The sequence below is a fragment of the Eptatretus burgeri genome, chromosome 2 (genome assembly GCF_056783735.1).
Source record: "Eptatretus burgeri isolate ZD-2024b chromosome 2, Ebu_testis_v1, whole genome shotgun sequence".
Classification (NCBI taxonomy): Eukaryota; Metazoa; Chordata; class Myxini; order Myxiniformes; family Myxinidae; genus Eptatretus; species Eptatretus burgeri.
This window is the reverse complement of record NC_140962.1, coordinates 74,146,030-74,171,029: the sequence shown is the minus strand read 5'-3', so window position 1 is coordinate 74,171,029 and position 25,000 is coordinate 74,146,030. Positions and strand designations below refer to the sequence as shown.

Sequence of the window (25,000 nt, the reverse complement as noted above, 5' to 3'; positions counted from 1 at the left end):
GTGTCTGTCTGCGACCGCCGTTTCTCGACGACCACTGGTCCGATCTCATTGAAACTTGCCACGTGTATTGCTGGGGACCTGAGGATGTGCCTTTTCAAGGTTTGATATTAATCGGACAAGCGGTTCCCAAGTTACGGCCATTTATCTGTCAACCAATGGCAAGACACGGTGCTATGACATCACAATTAATGTTTTTTTTTTGTTTGATTTTTGCATGATTGACGTCACAATTCTTCTTCTTCGTTTGGTATGACGTCACAATTCTTCTTCTTCGTTTGGTATGACGTCACAATCGACGCTGGGGAACTGAGTATGTGCCTTTTCAAGGCTTGATATCATTCTTAATCCGTTTCAGCTGTTTCCCAAGTGTTTCCCAAGGTTTGAAAGCTGTTTTTTTCCAAGGTTTGAATTAATTGTTGTGCTTGGTCGACATTTGTGAATGCATTTACAGAGAGAGGGGCGAGAGAGGTGGGGGGGAGGGGCGAGAGGAGGGGGGGGAGAGAGGGGGAGAGAGGAGTGAGAGAGGGAGGGATAGAGGGGGTGAGAGAGAGGGGCATCAAAATTCAAGAGAGGAAGAGAGGAGGGACGGGAGAGGGGGTGAGTGGGGGCGGGAGGGGGGACGGGAGAGGGGGGTGAGAGTGGGGGCGAGAAAGAGAACGAGAGAGTTGGAGGGAGAGAGAGAATGAGAGAGTTGGAGGGAGAGAGGAGGGGTGAGAGAGAGGGGCGTCACAATTCAAGAGAGGGGAGAGAGGAGGGGCGAGAGAGAGGGATGGGAGAGGGGGTGAGAGTGGGTGCGAGCAAGAGAGGGGGGAGAGAGAGGGGGCGTCACAATTCTTCTTCTTCATTTGATATGACATCACAATTGACGCTGGGGACCTGAGTATGTTTCCCAGGTGGTTCCCAAGTTATGGCGATTTATGATACGGTTGGTCCGATCTAATTGACACAATGCTCCAATCCAGTCGTCGTTTACGAGAGCGAAGGAACGAAGCTGCACATACTGGCACGCACCTACGGGCCCGCACGAGTACCTATAAATAGTAAAACCAGAAAAACTGATAATTTTGCAGTGGTCTCTTAATTTTTTCCAGGGCTGTATATATATATATATATATATATATATATATATATATATATATATATATATATATATATATATATATGTATATATATATGTATATATGTATATATATATATATGTATATATATATATATATGTATATATATATATATGTATATATATATATATTTATATATATATATATATATATATATATATATATATATATATATATATATGTATATATATATATATATATATATATATATATATATACATATATATATATGTATATATATATATATATATATATATATATATATATATATATATATATATATATATATATATATATATATATATATATATATATTTATATATATATATATATATATATTTATATATATATATATATATATATATATATATATATATATATATATATATATATATATATATATATATATATATATATATATATATATATATATATATATATATATTGTTGCTGTTCTCGGAACTGCATGCATGCAACAGATGGTTGTCCCAAGTCAGTTATGCCATTAATATACATGCAGATGGACCCCTTCCTTTTGTGTAGTGGGAAGACAAGGGAGTGCATTGCCATGGGCTATTTGTTAAGATTATTAAATCATTTTTCCCCTTTATTTTATTCCCACCTTTTCTTTTCTTAGGTAAATCTGCCCCGCTTGCCCCTCGTCACGCTTACCATAGTATGACAATCCACGGTACCCTCCCCAACGATCACTTCTGAGGCAAAATCGCAATGTGCACGATGGAGTCGACTGGCGCTTTGAGCTTCCACCATCTACCCGAGGCCAGACATGTGCAGCGTGTCATGTATGCTTTTGCACCCATGTGGGCGGGCCATACCGGCGTCTGGCCGAAGCCCGGCCCGGGCTGGCGGGCAATGTGGGTGGGGTGCGAGCCAGTCAGAATGCCCGACTTGGGTGATGACGTTGGATTCGGCATGGCCCTCCCCCGAGCTCTATAAAACACGGAGAAATCCTCCGTGTAAGTTGGAGGAATTGAGAAGTGTGTGTTCGGTGTGGGTGTTCTTCACACGGAGTGTTCCTGCTTCTTGACTCCGCCCACATCTTTCCTCGACCGCCCGCCTTCTGTTCCTCGTCTCCGCCCACACGACCTCGCTTCCTGCTTGTCGACCAAGCCTCCTGCCTGGTCCCACGTACTGCTCTACCCTCGGCCTCTGGACTCCTCCCTTTTCCATTTAAGCTCCTCTTGTTCGGAACACGATCTCCACATGAGCGGCTGTGACCTGAACGCGGCTATTGTTGGGTACCGCACCATGGAGCATCCCTTCCCAAAACACCCAGGTACCGAAAACTATAACCTGAACCCCCTCCCTCCCTGGCTGCAAAAGGCCTTTTTCGTTGGGGTTTCTTCGTGTGTGTGTGTGTGTGTGTGTGTGTGTGTGTGTGTGTGTGTGTGTGTGTGTGTGTGTGTGTGTGCGCGCGCGCGCGCGCTGGCGCCTGTCTGTTAAGTAAGCCTGTAAAAGATCTTTTATTGTTGTTACTGTGAATAATCTCGCATCAAGTCTGCACTGTGTCTGCTTTGGTAAGTTGCTTGTATAATTGTCGCACCCCCCCCCCACACCCCTCTCCTCTTTCCCTGCGTTACATACCCAATAAACCTTTGTTGTGCCACATGCTTTTCCTCGCTGCAAATAAATAATTGTTGTAGAAATGTTCCCAGCTCGCATTTGTCTTTTCCCTCATTGGTCCAGCATGGTTTGAATCCAGGTTTAGCCGGGTCATTATTCCCAACGGTCCGTTCCTTTTAGCTGGTACGTCCTTGGCAGTGTCGCTCGGCTGCATCCGATCCGAAAAGGTGATCTGATCCAGAAGAGTGATCCGGTTCGGACAAGGCGTACTGAGGGCGTGGTTCCCAGGTGGTTAAACTGCGTGGTTAATTAGGTAACCCGATTCCATAGGCGGGAGGACCCTATGTCACGTGGTTGAGTTATTGGCGTCCACGGTCGGTTAAGTGACCCGCCGCGTCACGGAATTATCCGTGAGCGACGGCCTTCAATTCCAGGGAGTCTGGTGGGAATCGATGTAGCTTCCCCCAGCGAGTGGTCTTCTCACCCGACCCCGCCAGCCCACAACAATATATACTCGACGACCTGTGAACCCATTGGGTTCCCGTTGTGACAGCGGTTGATGAAAAAAATCATTTCAAGAAAAAAAGAAAAGATAGCTCCAGCGAACTACACCGCTGAGGTTGTTTGCATTGATCAAATTCTCCCGAAGAGTGCTTGACTGAATCGGGAATTGATTTTTTAATCATCTTTTTCGTTGCACAATTTGAACGAACCTTGATACTGCACACCGCAGGCGAATGGTGAGTAAGGTGGCCCTAAAATTTTTGTGCTATTGTGTACCGTTTTGACTATTTTGGGAATATATATATATACACACACAAGATGAGAGTTTTAGTAATATATGTATATATATATATATATATATATATATATATATATATATATATATATATATATATATATATATATATACATATATATACATATATATACATATATATATATATATATATACATATATATATATACATATATATATATATATATATATATATATATATTGTTGCGGACCCGGGGTCGGGGTAAGAAGACCACAAGGAGGGGAATCTATCTCGGGTTCTCACCAGACTCTCCGTAATCGCAGGCAGTCACACACGGAAAACTCCGTGACGCGGCGGGTCGCTGATCGACCGTGAACGCCAATAACTCAACCACGTGACCTAGGGTCCTCCCGTCTATGGGTTAATTGGGTAACCTAATTAATCACGTGAATTAATTACCAGGGGACACACCCTCGGTACGTCTTGTCCGAACCGGGTCACCTTACCGGGTCAGATGCAGCCAAGTGACTGCCAAGGATGCACCAGCTCGAAGAATGGATCGTTGGGAACAAAGTCCCAGCTTGGCTAGGATATGGACCATGCTGGATCAATGAAAGAAAAGACAAAAACAAGATGGGAACATTTCTACAAAATTATTTATTAACAGACAGGCGAGGAAAAGCATGTGGCACAATGAATAGATTTATTGTTGTGTGCAAGCAGGGACAGAAAGAAATGTGTGGTACGACAGCAAGGCAAGCAACTTACAAAAGCAGACACAAAGCAGACTTATACCGATATATCTTCTACAATCTTAACTTAAAGCTCGGACTGGCGCCACACACACACACACACACACACACACACACACACACACACACATACACCCTGATAAAGGAGTTATTTAGAAGAAAGGAGAGGAGATGAGGCTAACGGTCTCATTATACCTTGCACGGTTGACCGACTGCGCTACCCATTATGTTTTGGGGGGACGCTCCACTGAGCAATCCCTCCTTGAGAGTTGGCACGTCGTCTCCTGCCTGGCTATGGTGCCGGTGCAGCGCATGCACCGATCCAGAGAAATGGTGAGGCCGTCTGGCGTGAGAAAGGACTTTAGGTGGAGTCAGGTGAGTGGGTTGTGCCAGCGGCGAGAGGCAGTCGGATCAGGTGGGTGGGTGGAGAAGGCGGAGTCAGCACGCGAGGTCAAAGGTCGAGAGACAGGCAGATGGATCCAGACGGTGAATGTAGGGATTCCAGAGATCGGAAGACGGAGATCGAGAGCGAGTGGGTGGAGTGGCAGATGGAACTGGTGGAGCAGCAGGCGCATGCAAAGATCGATCCAAGGACGAACAAAGAGGAAGAGGATGACGATGGATGGCTTTGCGATCCGTCCTTTATAGGCCCGGCGGTGCAGGGCCGGGCGCCGCCCCGAAGCGATGCATCGTCACCCGAATCATGCGTTCCGATTGGGCCCTGCGCTGCCCGGCTCCCATGGCCGGAGGCGGCCTCATTGGTGCATCCGGCAAGACATCGCCAAGCTGTGGAATTGTTTTGCTCCAAACACGGCGACATGAACCGCCCCACACCGAACTCCCGGGCCGTGTTCTTGGCGAGACCGTGGGCCACGCCAGTCAAAGTGCCCGCTTGGTGCATGCCACGCGGCTCAAGCGATCTGGACCATGCATCTGCGCCTCTGCTTGGTGGCGGCTGCATCGAGGCGGAAGTGCAGGAAGATATTGGTGGCCGAAGTGGCGAGCTAAGCTCGATGGTAAGATGCCATTGTAATCAGCGCGCAGACCCATATGAAGAGTTGCGCCATGCGTGCCCCATACAGTGTGATGGTAATAATCACGGCACTGTGCGCGGGTCCACGACCGTGCATGCGGTTATTTATCACAGTGGTGATCCTCACAGGCGCCTGCCTGAGCATGGTGCCAGCCCAAATCTGTGTCATGAATTGAAGGAAAGGATTGGATATAAATCAGGGTTGAAAAGAGGGCGCCGCACACATCCTGTACAGCGTTGGGATTTAATGTATGGTTCTAATATTCCCTTAGACACAGTATTCTAAAAGCGGAGGATTTTTCCATCGTGTGGTTGATGCTTCTTTTGGTCTCCGCGGGGACATTCATACATACCATGGTGGCGGAACGGAAGAAAGAGGTATAATTAGACCTCGCTATAAGACCCACACAATGCACTTCATCCCGTTTACCCATTCAGCATGAGGGAAAGGTCTAACTGCACGTATATTAATGAAATAACTGTCTGGGGATCACTGTATGTTGGATGCCATTGCTGTTGAGGCATGCGGTTTCCAAAAGCGCAAAAATATAGATATATAGTCATCCATCGGGACCATACTCTGCAGAGCGTTGGTGCTGCCTAAGAAGTCTCCTTGGCTATTGGACACAATCCTGGGCAGGTCGCCACTCTGACAGTATGCCGGCATGGTGGCACTCTTTTTTGCCGACCTCGGAAGGATGACAGGCCAGAGGTATTAATACCCCACCTGGTATTAATTCAACAGCCGAGTGGGATTTGAACTCAGGATCCTTGGATCCCAAGGCCACCACCCGAATCATTAAGCTAACACCAGGCATATATATATATATATATATATATATATATATATATATATATATATATATATATATATATATATATATATATATATATATATATATATATATATATATATATATATATATATATATACATACATATATATATATATACATACATATACATATGTATATATATATATGTATATACACATATACATATATATGTATATACACATATACATACACATACATATATATATATATATATATACACATACATATATAAATATATAAATATATAGATACACACATATATATATATATATATATATATATATATATATATATATATATATATATATATATATATATATATATATATATATATATATATATATATTGTTAAGGCTGTGAAAATTCACAGAACACCATATCGGTCCTAAGTCAGTCATGCCGATAAGTCCGTGTTCAGTTAGATTTTCCCACCGTTGTTTAATGGGATTTATCCGTGTGGACTGGGCTGTGATATTTGAGTTAGCCGTTATTCATTACTATCGTTATTTTGGACCAACAACCTCCACCACCAACATCTCTCTCAACAACCGCTTCACAACAACCACCTCCACCACCATCGCTCTCATCAACCGCTTCACAACAACCACCACCAACATCGCTCTCATCAACCGCTTCACAACAACCACCACCACCACCATCGCTCTCAACAAAGCGCTTCAGACCAACCGCCTTTCCACCACCACAACCACACCTGACTCTCAACAAACCACGCCATCCTCACCACTTCGCCAGCAACCGTCAACATCTCCACACCACAAACATCGCCTCACCATCGTCTCCGAAACGACGCCATCTTTGCACCAGCAGCGGTGAGATCTGATCAAACGGCATCGCTGCAGGCAGAGGCAAGGGTTCTCTCGCCATGCAGCGTCGGTGATTCCTGCAACATCCGCTCTCCGCGCAGGTCAGAGGTCAGAGGTGCAGGGTCGGTGATTTCCACAACGTCCTCTCCGTGCAAGCTTCGCCCGAAATTCAGATCAAGAGCGTCGGTGATTTCTGCAATGTCTGCTCTCCGAGAAGGGTCAGAGGTCGGAGGTCAGAGGGCGGAGGTCGGATCTCGTCTCACCAGCCCTATAAAAGGCTGCGAAGAGCACCAGTTCAACTCGTCTGGAGGGAGTCTGGAGGGGGTCTGGAGGAAGTCTGAGTCATCGGAGAAGTCTGGAGCCGGAAGAACATAGGCGGGGCGAAGTCCAGGGGAGTGGAGGATGCGCGAGGCAGAGAGCATGGCTGAGCCTGCAATGCCGGGCAGATCTGCACGTTTGTGTGGGAATAGCCGCAGAGAGCTCGCCAGCCAGCACCAAATGGTCTGAGGTGATCAGGCTTCGGGACAGTCCGAGTGTCGCGGAGGAATGGACGGGTTCTTACAAAGAGCATCAACTTTGAAAGAGCATCCAAACCCGTTCGTTCCTCTCAGCGAGTCGCTGGCTGAGGGCCGACGCCCGGCCACCTGGCAAGGCCTGGGCGCAACCGCGGCTACGCTAGCTGCCGTGGGGAAAGAGCATCGCGGTCGCCCCATCGAGGCACCACGAGGGTGGAGGTTGTGATGTCCGAGGCGCAGCGGAACACGAGAAGCAAGCGTGTTAGCATCAACTCCGCTTTATTGCGTGTCTGGATGTTCATCACTGCCACCCCTAGCGGGCAAGTCATGATATACGAAAACCCAATCACGTGATACAGCACACTCCTCCCCTCGTAAAATGACAATTCAAATGATGAAATGGCAATTATAACATGACCAAACGAAACCAATCAACATTCAAAATCATCCAAGTACCGCGGTCGTTTCCTGCCCGCCTCGGGTGGGCAGCGCCGCCAGACGGCCCAGGCTCAGATGCCTCCCCGCTAGGTCGAGGTGACACCGTCGCCAGACTTGCCCCATCCGCAACAACAACCGCCCCCGGCCGACAAGCTTACTCGTCGTCCTCGGGCAGGACTGAATCGGGTGAAGACCCCGCAAGCGTCGGCACGTCCGGCCTTGGCGATACAACGCCTGGCCACGGCGACAACACAGGAGGGGGTCCCACATCGCTCGGCACGGGGGGGGGGGGTGACGCTGAACAGCGATCATGCATTTGCTAAAAGTGCCGCTACCATACCTCCCCACTATCAGTCCGCACCATGCAATTCGCCGGCCCCAGTACCACAGCCGGCACCCATTTGGAACCGTGGAAATAATCACGCACCATTACCCGCTGTCCCACATCAAAACTGCGCAGCAGCGTCGGGCGCGACACCGCCCCACTCACCGACCCTCCAGGTCACAGCAAATCCAGTCTGGACTGCAATGCCCGTCCATAGAGACGAATGGCAGGAGAATCGCCCATGACAGGATGAATAGCGTCTCCTGTATTGGAGCAAAAAGACATCGACCACCGTCTGCACAGGAGCAAACCCCCCCCTGCGCAAAGCCCGTTTCAACATTTTAACAAACGACTCGGCCTGCCTGTTCGTCGCAGGATGATACGGTGCGGACCTTCGATGTCAAATACCATTTTGACGCATAAACTCATCAAATACACTTGCGATGAACTGCGGACCATTATCAGAGACCAGGATCTCCAGTAACCCTTTATTAGCAAAGATCGTCCGCAATTTTTCTATTGTAATGTTTGCTGATGTATGCTGCATTACAACAACCTCCGGCCATTTAGAGAATGCATCGATCACAATCAAAAACATTTTGCAATTAACCGGCCCCGCAAAATCCACATGGACCCTCTGCCAGGCCCTGGCTGGGGTAGGCCACAGTCCTGAAGCTCGACGCGGGTTATCAGCATCTGTTTGACACATGGTGCAATGCTTAACCATCTGCTCAATGTCTTTGTCCAACCCCGGCCACGACAACAGGCTACAAGCAAGACTCTTGGTCTTCACGACGCCAAGGTGACTGACATGTCGTTCTTCCAAACACTGCTGCCTGAACTTCGGTGGAGTCACCACCCTCATTCCCCACATAACGCACCTTTGGACCAACGACAGCTCCGATGCGCGCGACGTGAAAGGCTGAAATGCCGGTGTTGAAGGTAGATTGCTCCAATTCCCCGCAGAAATCGCCTGAACGACACGGGCGAGCACTGGATCATGAGCCGATTCCACCGCGACCTGTTTGGCCGTGATCGGCCCTCTTTGGACCTGGCCCAGAACGAAAACACATCAACCCGGTCGGCCGATTCAGACGAAGCTGGACCCTCCGCGCAAGGCAAGCGCGAGAGCCCGTCGCAGTTAGCATGCTTTTCGGTGCTTCGGAAGTGAATATCGTAGCTGTAAGCAGCAAGAAATAGACACCACCGCTGTATTCGTGCGGCCGCCACCACCGGTTCCCCGCGTTCGGGTCTCAGGATGAATTGAAGTGGTTTGTGATCCGTCTGCAAAGTGAAATGCCGCCCCAGCAGGTATTGATGAAACCTCCGCACACCCCAGACGAGGTTGAGAGCCTCGCGCTCGATCTGGGCATATTCCCGCTCTGCTGTGGACAGGGTCCGGGATGCAAAACAAACAGGCCGCTCGGAACCATCATCCATCCTGTGGGAGAGTACTGCCCCGATGCCGTATGCAGAGCTGTCGCATGCCAATAAGAGCGGACGTGCAGGCTTGTAGTGCACGAGGACCATATCCTCTGTGAGCAGCCGCTTGACGCGGTCGATCGACGCCTGGTGTGCAGGCCCCCAAGCCCAGCGCTCGTCCTTCCTGAGCAACCGCGTTAATGGCGCAAGCTGTGAGCTGAGCCCGCGCAGAATCTTTGGTAATACTGTGCCATACCAATGAACGAGCGCAGCTGCGTCTTGTCGTGAGGCGGTGGCATGTGCTGAATTGCCTCCACCTTCCGAGGGCCTTTCATCAGCCCCTCCGGCGTGATGATGTACCCGAGGTATTCCAAGCGCTGCTTGAAGAACGCGCACTTGTCCCTGTTCAAGCGCAGGCCGCACGCTTCCAGCTTCGTCAGCACCTGGGCAATGTTCGCAAGGTGCTCGTCTGCTGTTTTCCCCGCAATGAGCACATCGTCCAGGTAGGTTTGAGCAGGCAGGCCAATGCAAACCTGATCCATGGCTTTCTGCCACAAGGCCGGGGCCGAAGCAATCCCAAAACAGAGTCGGGTATATCGATAGAGCCCTTGACACGTGTTGATTGTCAAAAGATCGCTACTACCAGGATCCATCGCCAGGTGAAAATATGCATCACGTAGATCAGGCTTCGTGAAGTATTGACTCCCCGCCAATCATGCATATATTTCATCGATTGACGGCAGTGGATATTGCTCCACACTGAGCCCCGGGTTAACCGTGGACTTGAAGTCCCCGCACAATTGGACGTCTCCATTCCGTTTCAGCACCGTGATGACCGGGGTGGCCCAATCTGAGTACGACACCCCTTCAATCACTCCACAGGCCTCCAGCCTATCCAGTTCACCCTTGACCTTGTCCCGCAGGGCATGCGGCACCGGTCGTGGTTTACAAAAACGAGGAACCACCCCCTCCTTCAGGAAGAGCTTTGCCTGCAAGCCCTTGAGTTTCCCAAGGTCGTCGCAAAACAAACCTTCATGTCTTTGAAGAATCTTCTCCAACTGATCCTCCCATCGGCTCGGCACGGGTTGCACAAGGTGAATGGTGGCCCAATCTAGCCTGATGCGGGTCAGCCAGTCCCGGCCTCGGAGAGACGGACCCTCCCCTGCACGACGTACAACGGAAGCGTGGCGACCTGGCATTGGTACCCCACAGACACGTCTGCCATCCCGACTGGCGTTATCTTCTCGCGGGTGTACGTGAACAGTGTGAGGTCTGACTTGATAAGCCTCAGGCCGTTGAGTCTATGCGCGGTTTGTTCGCCGATGATCGACACCGCCGCTCCCGCATCGACCTGAAACGTGATCGGCGTTCTGTCCACTGCAATTTCCACCATCATCGGGCGCGCTGCCGCAGGGCCAATTGAAAACAGGCTCATGAACAGCTGCCGGTTCCGCCCCGGGTCGCTCTGCACATCGCCGTCCATGACCTTAATGGTGGCCAACGCCCATTGGCACACACACTTCAGATGACCCACCTTGTGACAATGTAAACACACGGTATTCTTAAATGGGCACACACGGCACAGGTGTCGACCTCCGCATCCCAAACACGTCCGCGGGGTCACCTCGCCGCTCGTGCGGCCGCACGGCGGTGTCTGGCCCCGGCCCGCACCGAAGGTCGTGCGTGCGTCCCGGGGCGCTCACGACACCGCGTGGACCCCCAGGCCATCTGGCATGCCGCGGCCGGCGATGGCCCGAACATCTCCGAGTGTCCGCTCGACAGCTGTAGCAGTGTCGACCGCTGAGGTGAATGTAATGGCTTCACCCTTCAGCCGCAGAATCGCCGAAACCATTTTCGCATCTCATAAACCAGAAATAAAGCGATCTCTGAGCCGAGCTGGACGCTTCCCCGCCGTGAACTTGCAGGCCATGGAAGAATGCTTCACCCACGCCAGGAAATCAGCGACGCGCTCCTCCATACCCCTCGCGAGGCGATCGAACTGGTATCGAGCTAGCTGTAATGACTTCTCCGGCACCATGTGTGCTTTCATCTTCTGCACAATGTCCTCGTCAGCCAACTGTGATGTCCGAGGTGCAGCGGAACATGGAGAGCGAGAGCGTTAGCAGTAACTCCGCTTTATTGCGCGTCCGGATGTACATCACTGCCACCCCTAGCGGGCGAGTCATGATATACGAAAACCCAATCACGTGATAGAGCACAGAGGTAACCTGCCACGGTCTCGTGGGGCCCTTTCGGTCACCAAAGCCCCACGTTATAAAGGCCCACAGGCCCAGTCTGACTCCCTTGTCTATGAGGGGGTTTTTCTTGCTTTTCTTTTGAGTGAATGTTGTGGCGCCGAGTCCTGCAAGTAAAACCTGCTTCAGTAATTGTAAATAATAACCATAGATACATGTAGTGTTTTTACCTTGCTCGTGTCTTCTCCCTTTTCTTCCTTCCCCCATTCTCCCCATCAATTGTATATGTGTACGTTTGTAAATAATAAATGTTCTTGTGTGAATTTTAACCCGTTCGTCATGTCCTTTTCCCCCGATTGAACTGCAATCTTGCTCTCAGAATAGTAGTTGGTTTTTGAATGCCGATAAAAGAATCGGGTCCGGAGAGGTCTGGCGATAATACCCCGTTCGGTTATCCCAGAACGGAACGAACCGCTTAAGCCGTTCGTTTCCAAGCAGGCCTTCGCCGAGGTACGGTCCCTCGGTAGGTTAACCGCGTGAATACTTAGGTATATCGATATTCAGCAATTGACCCTGTCACGCGCGGGTAGAATACGGACTAGGCTGTGGTGGGGTTCAGAACCCAACCCTGACTGGTTTCTGACATTGTTCCAGGAAGTCGCGATTGAATTGCTCGTCCGGTGGGCGTGCGGCTGCTATTGGTTAGACGCGGTCGTTCGCACACTGGGCGGGCGGTAAATTTGTAGATATATATATATATATATATATATATATATATATATATATATATATATATATATATATATATATATGCAGGGTGTCCATAAAGTCTCTTTATAATTTATACCGTCGTGATGTGCTTCGTGCAACTAATGGTGCACATATAGAAGTGTATTAAATGAGGAAAAAAAAGTTCAATATCTACTCCTCATTTTTTGGAATAATTTCCACAGGTTTATCTATTCATTTGCTTTTGTAATAAATGTTTTTAATTGTAAACAGACTTTATGGATATTGGACACTGTGTGTGTGTGTGTGTGTGTGTGTGTGTGTGTGTGTGTGTGTATACACATGTTGTTGTTCGTCTTTCGGCTGCTCCCGTTAGGGGTTACCACAGCGGATCATCCGTGATGATCCGCATACTGATTTGGCACAGGTTTTACGCCGGATGCCCTTCCTGACGCAACCCTGGTCACCTCTTACGGCACAGGGATAAGGATTGGGTTTCGCCATGAAATTCCGGGCTGCCCTACACCCTCTCATTGCGCGGCCCAGGGTAGAGCTCCTGTCTTCAAGCGATCCTCCAACCCAAGCCTCCGAGTCGCCGGATTACAGGCGCACGCCACTACGCCCGGTTATATATATATATATATATATATATATATATATATATATATATATATATATATATATATATATATATATATATATATATATATTTACGAATCTACGCCCGCCCGGCGTGCGAACGACCGCTTTAGCCAATGGCAGCCGCACGCCCACCGGACGAGCAATTCAGTCGTGACTTCCCAGAACAACGCCGATAACCAGTCATGGGTGTGCCTTCAACGCACACCACGGCCCAGTCCGCATTCTACCCGCGCGTGACAGGGTCAATTGCCGAATATCGATATACCTAAGTATTCGCGCGGGTAACCTACCGAGGGACCGTACCTCGGCGAAGGCCTGTTTGGACATGAACCGCTTAAGTGGTTCGTTCCATTCTGGGATAACCGAGCGGGTATTATCGCCAGACCTCGCCGGACCCGATTCTATTATCGGTATTCAAAAACCAACTAGTATTCCGAAAAACAGTATGGCACTTCAATGGGGAGAAAAAGGACACGACGAACGGGTTAACATTCACACAAGTACATTTATTTTACACGTAAACAGGGATTCATGTATATACAGGCAAGGAATTAAAAAACACGCATGCAGTTGCTTTACGAAGACTGCGGGACGGGACAAAGAAATGAGCAAGGCAAAAACACTACAACCGACTGTGGTTATTATTTACAATCACTTAAACAGGTTTTACTTACGGGACTCAGCGCCACAACATTCACTCAAAAGAAAAGCAAAGAAAAGACCCCCTCACAGACAAGGAGTCAGACTGGGCCCGTGGGGCTTTACAACGTGGGGCTTTGGTGACCGAAAGGGCCCCACGAGACTGTTGCAGGTTACCTGCACCCTCGTGGTGCCTTGATGGAGCGAGTCGCGACGTCCCGTCCTCACGGCAGCTGGCGTAGCCGCGGTTGAGCTCGGGCCTTGCCAAGCGGCAGGCGAGCTCTCTCCAGCTCTCCCCACATGCACACGCAGGTTCGCGCGACACAGCAGGGCTGCGCCTCCAGCCCGCGTCTCCTTCGCGACGCCCGGACCTCCACCGACTGACCGCTCCAAGCTCCCGACTTGGACACGAGCCCAGATCTCCACGCAGCTCCGGCAGCAGCAGCACAGCTCCTTGCGCTGCGTCCAGCGGCAGCAACAACACCAGCAACGACAGCAACCCCAGCAGCAACTCCAGAGAAAGAGTGTGAACGCTCCGTGCGCCCTTTTTATTACCCACGCTCCGCCCCTCCGCGCTCGCCCCGCCCTCCTTCCAGAACATGCGGGAAACTTCTCGAAGGAAGCGTTTTCCCACCAAATTAGGGACGCGCGCCGCCGCGGTAGTTCTCTTTGCCCCTTGCAGGGTGGTTGTTTGAAGCGGTTGGTCCAAAATAACGATAGCAAGAATAACGGCTAACTCAAAGATCACAGCCCTATCCACACGAATAAATTCCCATTAAACAACAGTGGGGAAATCAAACTGAACACGGACTTATCAGCATTACTGAAATGGGGACCTACATAGTGTTCTGCGAATTTCCACAGCCACAACACTAACCCCTCTCCTTTTTACAGACTCGTCCCGAGTCGTCGAATTTTCGTGTGCTATCATGTGTAAGTTTCCCCTAGTACGTTTTATCTTCGGATTCCTGAGTGCGACATTTCGTGTATTCGTGTCCCAAAAAAAATAACCTACGGGCTGAGTAACGAACTAAACAAACCCACTCATACAGACGACTTAAATAAATTGCCGGCGCTATGACAAACATGCAGGGGGCGCAAACTCATTTATAATTTTACCTTTACTTTACTTATAATTTTACACTACTCCGTGGCCCAGGACCGATGGACTCTGCGGGAATAAAGCACGTAGCAATGTCATCCCACAGGCCATTTTGTGAAACAGGGAGCCAGGTTACCCAAATGCAGTCTCTGGCTCATGAAACAAATGCAGGTGACAAGGAATGTGACCGGCTGCTCAAACGCAGTCCTAGGCCTCCCCCGTGAAATGAGCGCAGTGAACAGAAAATGGTGCACGGGCTGCACCAATGCAGTCTCCGTGTGTGGCTGCCTGCAAGGCAGTCCCTGCAGAACACTGAATGGGCACTGACGCAAGCAAACACAAGCAATGAATGGTGCACGGGCTGCCAATGCAGTCCTGTGATGTGGCTGCCTACTGGGCAGTCCCTGCAGCACGCGTGATGATCCTGGCGCACATGGTAATGAATGGATGGGCAAATGCAACAAGGGCGAGCAGGCATGGGGTCAAGGCAAGGGCAGGCAGACAAGGCATGGCAAGGCAAGACAAGGCCGTTGTAGCAAAACGGGCCGATGGTGAAGCTGACCGGCACAGGCCTTGCAGAAAAACAGCCGGCAGATGAACTGACCAGCACAGGCCTTGTAGCAAAACAGCCGGCAGATGAAGCTGGCCGGCCTCTTGTCTTGTACTGGAGGTTTGTGGAGGGAGTGCGGTGGTGCTGGCCACTCGGAAGGTGGGCTCGGACCTAACCTACTATCTCCATCCCAACCTATCGCCTTCACCTGTCTCTGTCCATACCCACTCCCTGAGTTTGCAAAAAAAAATCCAAATTTAGCCTCAACTTATTTTTTTGTTTTATTTTGTTTTTATTTCTCCTTCTATAAATCGTCTCCCTAACCCCCTTTATTGTCTTTGTCCGGCTAACCTATCATCATCCTAGCCTACTCCCAACCCATACGTTCCCTTCCTGGAGGGGAATAAGGGAGAGCTCGTGTCCTGTGTCGAGGCCCAATGAAGCCTCAGAATGGCCTCCTCAGATTTCAGCGATCTCAACCCAAGGTGAGTCCAGCGGCCCACAACAATAGCGAAGGGATGGGTGGTGCGGAGGGGTACACTTCCTAATCTACCCTAACATTATTAACCTTAAACTACCCCGGGGCTTTCCAAAAGCACCTCTCGCTTAAACTGCTGGTTCTACAAACCAAGATTTCCGTCGCCTGTGTTGGTGTCCTCACACATTTGGGCAATGCCCTCAAATTTTCCCTCGTGCCCTTGCACGGTTTCGTGGCTGGGACACGTGGCTCCCTTGGCAGGAACTACCCCCTCTGTGGATTCTCAAACTATGGCACCCCCAGACCCTGCAACTGCCTCCGAGCCTACCAGCTCCCTAAACACTGGGGAGTGCCCTCCATGGCTACTCCCCTGAAACGCTCATGTGGCAGGCTGGCGCCCCGGGCCCCTTCCCTGGGTGCCTGTGCCCAATGCACTGCCCACGTGGCCAATGGTGCCCCGGCCCCGCATCATGCGAGCCCACCTGTGCCCACTACACTATCCCGGCCCCCAATGGACCCTTGGCCAACCGCGGCCGACTAGCCCGGTGCCCGGGGTACCGACTAAGCGATACTCACCATTCGCAGCCACGCTCCCAGCCCAACAGGGCTCCTGCACCCCTCCAAACAGGTTTCGAGCCTACGTTCCCACCAACAGCAAAACGACCTCCATTTTGTCAATTTGACTCACCCACTAACTCACTTTACACTGACCCCAGGGTCCCTTGGGTGGGAGTCACTCCTCCCCCCAATCACTCATCGCACCATGCATTCCACATTCACTCCATACACACAGGCTCACTGGCCTCACTCACTCATCATGTTTCCATTCATTTCATTCCATCGCTGAACACTGCCATTCCGCTGACTAAATCCCTCAACTAACTCGTGCTTCCTCGTCATCCCTTACACTAGAGCACGTTCCATTTAACACTACGTAGCTAAGCTACGTCCCCACTACACACTCAAAGTCCGTCCTTGTCCTCAAAATCCCTTTTCCCTCTCCCATCCTAAATCTGAACTACAATCCCTCTAACTCATCCATTCCACGGGCTCCATGAGGACTTATTCCTGCCCCATGAAGCTGGTCAAACTAACACTAACCCTTCCCCCTAACTCGTGGTATCCTGTGCCCGGGACAGGGGGGTCTTCCACCCCTTGCCCAGGAATCCTGTTCACCCGAAATGAGGCTTGCTTTTTTTTTTTAAATGCGCCACCAGCGCGGAAACTCGCAACCTGCGCTCTTTTACTCCCGTGACGTCATGGCAGCTGGCCGCAATCCGCGCACCTCGTCCCTCCTCGGACGGAACCATCCGGCAGGGATTTCCCCTCCTGCCGGATTCCAACCATACACGCAGCCATGACGTCACCCTGCGCATTCAAACCAAGCCTCGCGTTTCGAGGGATTCCCCACGCGAACACATGTGCTCTGCTCGTCGGAGCTTCACAAACACGCCCGCGTGGAAAACCCATCTGATCCAAATCCATATCCAACCTACCTTCTGTCCGTCCGTGGGATCGGCTAATCCACCATGTGCATTTACGGGCCGGGCTTCACTCCCGCAGGCGCGCACGTGTCGGCCTCGTGCGTAGCACAGCACGGACCCCGCACGCGCTGCTGTGCAAACCCGGCACGGTCCCCAAAACAGCTACGGCCGCTACTCGGCCTTTGTCCACCGTCAGGCACCGTCGTTGCCGCACTCTCGCGCACAAACTTCTCCGTGCCACGATGCTCACACACCTCGACATGACACTCGGACATGCGATTGCGTGTTCCCGCATGCCGACCGTCATCTCCCTCACATACAGCGACCTCACACACACGGTTCCTCTTACACACAGCCTTTCACTCACTCGCGCCGTTTCACTCACACATTTCGAAACCACACACGCTGTTTCCCTCACACACGCTGTTCTTCCACACTCGGTGTTTCCTTTACACACCTTTTCATCCACAAACGGTGTGCTGGGAGGCACGCACTTCGGCTCACTCGCTACCTCGCACACCATTTTACTCACACATGCGGTCCCTTTCACACACAACCTTTCACCCACGCCATGTGCGCGTTTCAGCACACATTTCGCCACACTCATGTACACACATACCGGGACAATCACGCTGGGGATTTGCGCTACCTCAAGCACTCCCGGGGTCTCCAAACCCCCCAAGCTCCGCGTGCACCCGTCAACAGCACTCACCCCCTCTACCTCGTTCGGCATGACCGGACCCACCAGGTCGAGATCTGCTTCAAGTGGGAATATTCCCTCGCCTCGTTCCTGGAGGAGGCCATCCGGCTGCTTGCACCGGGTCAAGACAGATTCCCCGAGCTCCCCCTCATTGTACTCCACTACCTCCATGTGTGTGTGCTCGTCTTTCACCCGGTCTTTATCGTGTAGTCTCTCCTCTACTTTTTCTATCTCCCGCGTCTCTATACATTTTATTTCCTTGTTCATTATTTCCGTTTCTTCCTGGCTCCATTTTCCTTCCCATTTGAGTCGTTCTTCCTCTCTGAGCCCCATTAACTGTTCGTTATCTTACCGGAGTTTTTCCATCTCTGTGGACTCAAATTTTGCTCTCTCCTTGAGTTGGTGAATTTCAAACTCATATTGTTTTTGTTTTCTACCCCACCGTCTCTCATGTTTTTCATTCTCCAATCTCCTCATTTCCTTCAATTGGTTGATCTCCTTTTCCTGTTTCGTTCGTTGTTCTTTCATTAACTCTGCGTACTTCAACCTTGCTTTCTTTTTCAGTTGTTCTTGTCTTTCTTTTTTAACTTCTTTCACCCCCTGTCCCTCATTCTCCAATCTCATAGTTTCCTTCAATTGGTTAAGCTCTTTTTCCTGTTTCATTCATTGTTCTTTCACTATCTTTGCGTACTTCAACCTTGCTTTCTTTTTCAGTTGTTCTTGTCTTTCTTTTTTATTTCTACTCCACCGTCTCTCTTGTTTTTCATTCTCCAATCTCATCGTTTCCTTCAATTGGCTGATTTCCTCTTCCTGTCTCATTCCTTGTTCTTTCAGTACTCTTTCTTGCATCTCATTCTTTAGTCTTGCTTTGGCTTCGAATTGTTCGATCTGCACAGTCTGGTTCCTTAACGTTTCATTCTCCGTTCTCGTTCTTTCCTCTCTTAACATCCTCAGCTCGTTTTGGTGTTTCAGTAACTCAAAAGCTTTTTTTTCTAATTCCGTCCTCATCTTTACACCTCTTTCACATTCTTCCTTCCTCATTTCATCCATTCTCTTGCCATATTCCCTGCTAATTTCTAGCCATTCCTTTCCTCTTTTTATCGTCTGTTCCAGTCCTTTTCTTTTCCGATTGCCTTCTTCTACCTCCTCCTTCAGTTGTTCCGATTCCACATCGTGTTCCCGTTTTTCCCTTTCCAGCTTTGTTTTCCATTCCTCTTCCAAGTTCTCTCTATCCTGGGAATTACTAATTTGCTCTTCCTCTATTCTTTCGTTCAGTTTGCTCTTCTCCTGTTCCAACTTATGGGTACTCCCCTCTACTTTCCTCCTTTAATCCATTAGTTGGTCAATTTTCGATTCGTGTTCCTTTTGTTTCCTATCCGCTTCTTCCAAGTTCTCCCTCATTTCTTCCTGTAGTTTTTTGAACCGTCTTAACTTTCCCAACAATTCTTCCTTCCTTTCCTCCATATGTTCCTCTCCTCTTTTATCTTCCGTTCTTGGCTTTCTCTGTCTTGATTGCCTGATCTTACCTCTTCCTTCAGATGTTTCAATTCCAAATAGTGTTCACAGTTCCCTTTTTCCAGCTTTTTAAAAAATTCTTCCTCCAAGTTCTTCCTATCCCAGGAGATACTAATTTGCTCCTCCTCTTTTCTTTTATTCAGTTCACTCGCCTTTTGTAACAAAAGCCCACGCAACCATCTACTTGCGTCGTTTCCTTATGTAGTTCCTCGACTGTGCTGTCTAATTCCTCATTAAGCTCCCAAATTCGTTCCTGTGCATCGGCCAATTCAGTTTGCAATGTACTGCCGTCGCCCTGCCTCGCCTGCCATGCCCCCGTGGTTTGACCCGGTGGGCAGGAGCGCTTCCCCCGCCGTGCAGTGCGGCTCATTGCGCTATTAATAGCAGCCCGCTCACGCCTCGTGCCGCGCTGAGGTGCGGCCGCGCCGCCATCTTGCGACTCCGAGTTTGTTTGCCAGAAAAATTCCTGCACCGGCCGCTCCCACTGACTACAATTAGTGGTGGGGTTGTAATAAAAAGGAGAACCACATACATTGCATTGCCGTATTTCCCAACCTTCTGGTACGGGTTCAAACCGTATGGCGAAGGCGTCCTCGACCATGGATTCTATCAATACATCTACATTTAATCCACCCTGCATCCGTTCGCCTTGAACCGCCATCTTGCTTCTCGGAATAAATTTAAAGCCCGCAATTTAATGGGAACCGAGGGTCGCTCCACACACCCTTGGTCCGATTCCCGTTAATTTAGTTGGAGGCGGGATGGATTTGAATCCCACACTCCTGAACACCAGTGTTACGAATCTACACCCGCCCGGCGTGCGAACGACCGCTTTTGCCAATGGCAGTCGCACGCCCACCGGACGAGCAATTCAGTCGTGACTTCCCGGAACAACGCCAAGAACCAGTCACGGGTGTGCCTTCAACACACACCACGGCCCAGTCCGTATTCTACCCGCGCGCGACAGGGTCAATCGCCGAATATCGATATACCTAAGTAATCGCGCGGGTAACCTACCGAGAGACCGTACCTCGGCAAAGGCCTGTTTGGACACGAACCGCTGTTCGTTCGGTTCTGGGATAACCGAGCGGGTATTATCGCCAGACCTCGCCGGACCCGATTCTATTATCGGTATTCAAAAACTAACTAGTATTCCGAAAAACAATATGGCACTTCAATGGGGAGAAAAAGGACACGACGAACGGGTTAACATTCACACAAGCACATTTATTTTACACGTAAACAGGGATGCATGTATATACAGGCAAGGAATTAAAAAACACGCATGCAGTTGCTTTTCGAAGACAGCGGGACAGGAAAAGACACGAGCAAGGCAAAAACACTACAACCATGGTTATTATTTACAATCACTTAAACAGGTTTTACTTACGGGACTTGGCGCCAGAACATTCACTCAAAAGAAAAGCAAAGAAAATACCCCCGCACAGACAAGGGAGTCAGACTGGGCCCGTGGGCCTTTATAACGTGGGGCTTTGGTGACCGAAAGGGCCCCACGAGACCGTTGCAGGTAAGCTGCACCCTCTTGGTGCCTTGATGGGGCTAGTCGCGACGTCCCGTCCCCACGGCAGCTGGCGTAGCCGCGGTTAAGCTCGGGCCTTGCCAAGCGGCAGGCCAGCTCTCTCCGGCTCTCCCCACATGCACACGCAACTTTATGCAACACAGCAGGGCTGCGCCTCCAGCCCGAGTCTCCTTCGCGACGCCCGGACCTCCACCGACTGACCGCTCCAAGCTCCCGACTCGGACACGAGCCCAGATCTCCACGCAGCTCCGGCAGCAGCAGCACAGCTCCTTGCGCTGTGTCCAGCGGCAGCAACAACAACAGCAATGACAGCAACTCCAGGGAGAGAGAGTGCGAATGCTCCGTGCACCCTTTTTATTACCCACGCTCTGCCCCTCCGCTCTCGCTCTCCTTCCAGAACATGCGGGAAACTTCCAGAACATGCGGGAAACTTCTCGAAGGAAGCGTTTTCACGCCAAATTAGGGACACGCACCACCGCGGTAGTTCTCTTTGTCCCTTGCAGGGTGGTTGTGTGAAGTGGTTGGTACAAAATAAGCATAGCAAAGAATAACGGCTAACTCAAAGATCACAGCCCTGTCCACACGAATAAATTCCCATTCAACAACGGTGGGGAAATCTAACTGAACACGGACTTATCGGCATAACTGAACTTGGGACCTATATGGTGTTCTGCGAACTTCCACAGCCATAACAATATATATATATATATATATATATATATATATATATATATATATATATATATATATATATATATTGTTGCAGCCACGGGTACCGAGACACCAGCTTGTCACTCAGGGGGATTAATCCCCGGTTGTCCTCGGAAGAGCCGGACCTGAGGCTACCGCTCACAATTAATGTTGTGGTACGGTGGGTTGTTTTAAAACCACAAACGCCACCCAGTTAACCACGAGTTCCAGTGTCCACCATCTAATTATGCCATTTAACTTAAGGTCACGTGGTTAACTGAGTGGGGAGCGCGCCCTCGGCAAAGCACCAATCTTATCTGATTCGATATGAATTAGGGCGGCCGAGCGTTTTAACCGCTGGTGCGCGTCGACTATTTTTGGTCAAATCTGTGGTAATTACCACCCAGTCTATCGAGGTTTGGACAATGCTCGACCAATGGAAGTAAAGGACAAACACGGACAGGTTGGAAGACGATAAATGATTAATAAAAAAATAAATGAAGAGAACTTTTTATTTTCTGAGGTAAATAAATGAATAAATTCCAAAGCAATCAAAATTAATAATTACTCATGTAAACTCAATCAAAATGACAGGAAACAGACAGAGAGCACATGCTTATTGGGGGTTGACTTACAGCTAAACGCAGACAAGGGTACCCAGCAGATTATTCGGGGGGGAGGGAGAAGAGTCTTCTCGCTCACCAGAGACTAGTCGTCCGTGAAGTGAAAACGTCCTGAAATGTGTGCATGCATGTCACATCCGTCGCCAGCACCCAGCCTTGCCGTGCACCCTCTCGCGAACAGCCTTGAATGCCAGTTGACGTCTGGGAGGGCACCGATATCGTCTGTCATGGGTTTAGACCCTGGTTCTGCGACACGGGCAGCTCCTCACACTTCACAAAACTGGTGACATCCAGTGACCCACACGTTCCGTCGGTGACTGACCCGCGCCTTACTCGGTGACCGACCCGTGCCTCACTCGTTGTCAGCACTGCTCACATCCACACGCGCACTTGCTCAAGCACTGGGAAGGACGAATTGTCTCGTTATTGGCGCTGGTCAGACACCCACATGCACACCACATGCTCGCTTGCTCAAGCACTGAGCTCGCACACTTCCTCACTTGCACGCTTCCTCTCTGGCTCGCTTCTTCCCTTGCGCTTCAACTTTCTCTCTCTTGCGCGCTTACACACTCGCTTCTTCCCTTGCGCTTACACCCACTTCTTGCTCGCTTCTCGCGCGCTTCCTCTCTCGCTTTCTTCTCCCTCTTCAGAATGGACCGCCAATTCTTTTTTGTATATGCGGCCCCTCTCGGCGGCGCAGAGTCCCCCCAAGCTCAGCCCACCCCACTTGCACACCGTTACCATGACATCCTGTGCGCTCCAAAAAAGGCAGGCGTCGGCGCTCGCGAAAGAAATATGTGTAAACGTGTCTGTCATAAAGAAAAAAAAAAGCTTCCCATAAGAGAGCAGATCTATTTTTTACCCTTCTCAACGCATCACATTAAAAATCCCATTAGACATGGGGATGGGGCGAATCTGAACATGCATTTAAGGAAATAACTGTCTGAGGACCTGGATGGGTGGATGCATTCATCAGACCGGATTCTGAAATCCGTAACAATATATATATATATATATATATATACATATATATATATATATATATACACATATATATATATACACATATATGCATATATATATATATATATATACATATATATATATATACATATATATATATATATACATATATACATATATACATATATATATATATATATATATATATATACATATATACATATATATATATATATATATATATATATATATATATATATATATATATATATATATATATATATATATATATATGCCTGGAGGCGACATGGGTGGTCCCGAGACTAAGGCAAATTTGAAATATGTAGATAAGAGAACACATCAGATGGCATTTTTGCCGTTCATTGTTCCATATCGGAACATGACGAGCAACTGTCCATTCATCATTTGTGTTTGACTCCCTCATCCTACGTTAGGGAATCCCAACGCGAACGTTGGGGTGAAAGCATATAGTAATATAATTGCATACTAGTCATACAGTTTTTGATGGAACGGGCTGAAATTTTTTGACAAAGAGGTTGATTATAGTGCACATAAAAGTGTGGAAGCCGATTTTAGATTTTCGAATTTTTTTTTGCAGATTTTTCCAAAAATTTCAAAAGTCCCGTTGGTAGGTAACGGTGGCGTCCATAACAACGGTGCTCAAAAGCATACAACTAGATCCTGGTATGAACCTACCAGTCAAGTTTCATCAAAATCGGTTGACTCCTCTGGCCTCCAGAGCTGTCCATCACATACAAACAAACATACAGATAGACGGAAAACCTGAGAATAAGGGTAGTCTAGTGGTCACCCACTATATATATATATATATATATATATATATATATATATATATATATATATATATATATATATATATAGTGTGCTACACTTACACAACTTGAATGAACGGGTTGCGTCACAGTCTTTTGCAACATTCCAGCAATATATATGATTGGTGATGGTTGACTGCGCTCATTGTGTGATTTTTTTACAGGTCGTGCTTTACACGTTGCCTAGTCCGAGTCGTCGCGCTATGAGTTGTGAGCAGAGAGCCAATCTGAAGTTTCTTGCCAAGCTTGGCAAAACTCCTTCCGAATCCTTCGCAGTGCTGCAGCAAGTTTACAGGGAAGAAACGATGTCACGTACACATGCGTTTGAATGGCACAAGAGGTTCATAGAGAGACGGGAAGAGGTCGATGACAATCCATGGTCTGGAAGACCTTCAACGAGCAGAACGGCGGACAACATCGAGTGTGTGAAGCAGATGGTGCGCGCGGATCATCGACTCACGGTGCTGATGATTGCTGAGGTACTTTCCATCAACAAGGACACTGTCAGAAGCATCATCACTAAAAATCTCGAAATGCGCAAGGGGTGCGCAAAGATGGTCCCCATGCTGTTGTCTGAGGACCAGAAACAGCAGAGTCACTGTCTGTCAAGACATTATCGAGCGCCTCGAGGATGATCCTGACCTGCTCGAGAGAGTCATTACTGGCAATGAATAGTGGATATTCGAAG

At 49.2% G+C, this 25,000-nt stretch overlaps 1 protein-coding gene across 11 annotated transcripts in view; it reads right to left on the bottom strand.

Annotated features, from left to right (window-relative positions):
* Positions 1-25,000, bottom strand: part of LOC147032335 (Na(+)/H(+) exchange regulatory cofactor NHE-RF3-like) — a 94,228-nt gene that overhangs the window by 10,184 nt on the left and 59,044 nt on the right. For 10 of the 11 annotated variants that reach the window (XM_085869852.1, XM_085869853.1, XM_085869855.1 and 7 more), the window contains one exon: positions 3,970-4,065. The exons of the other annotated variant lie outside the window; for it this stretch is intronic. In XM_085869852.1, coding sequence (XP_085725978.1) covers positions 3,970-4,065 — 96 coding nt within the window. The remainder of the gene's footprint in view (positions 1-3,969; positions 4,066-25,000) is intronic. 11 annotated transcript variants of the gene reach the window in all.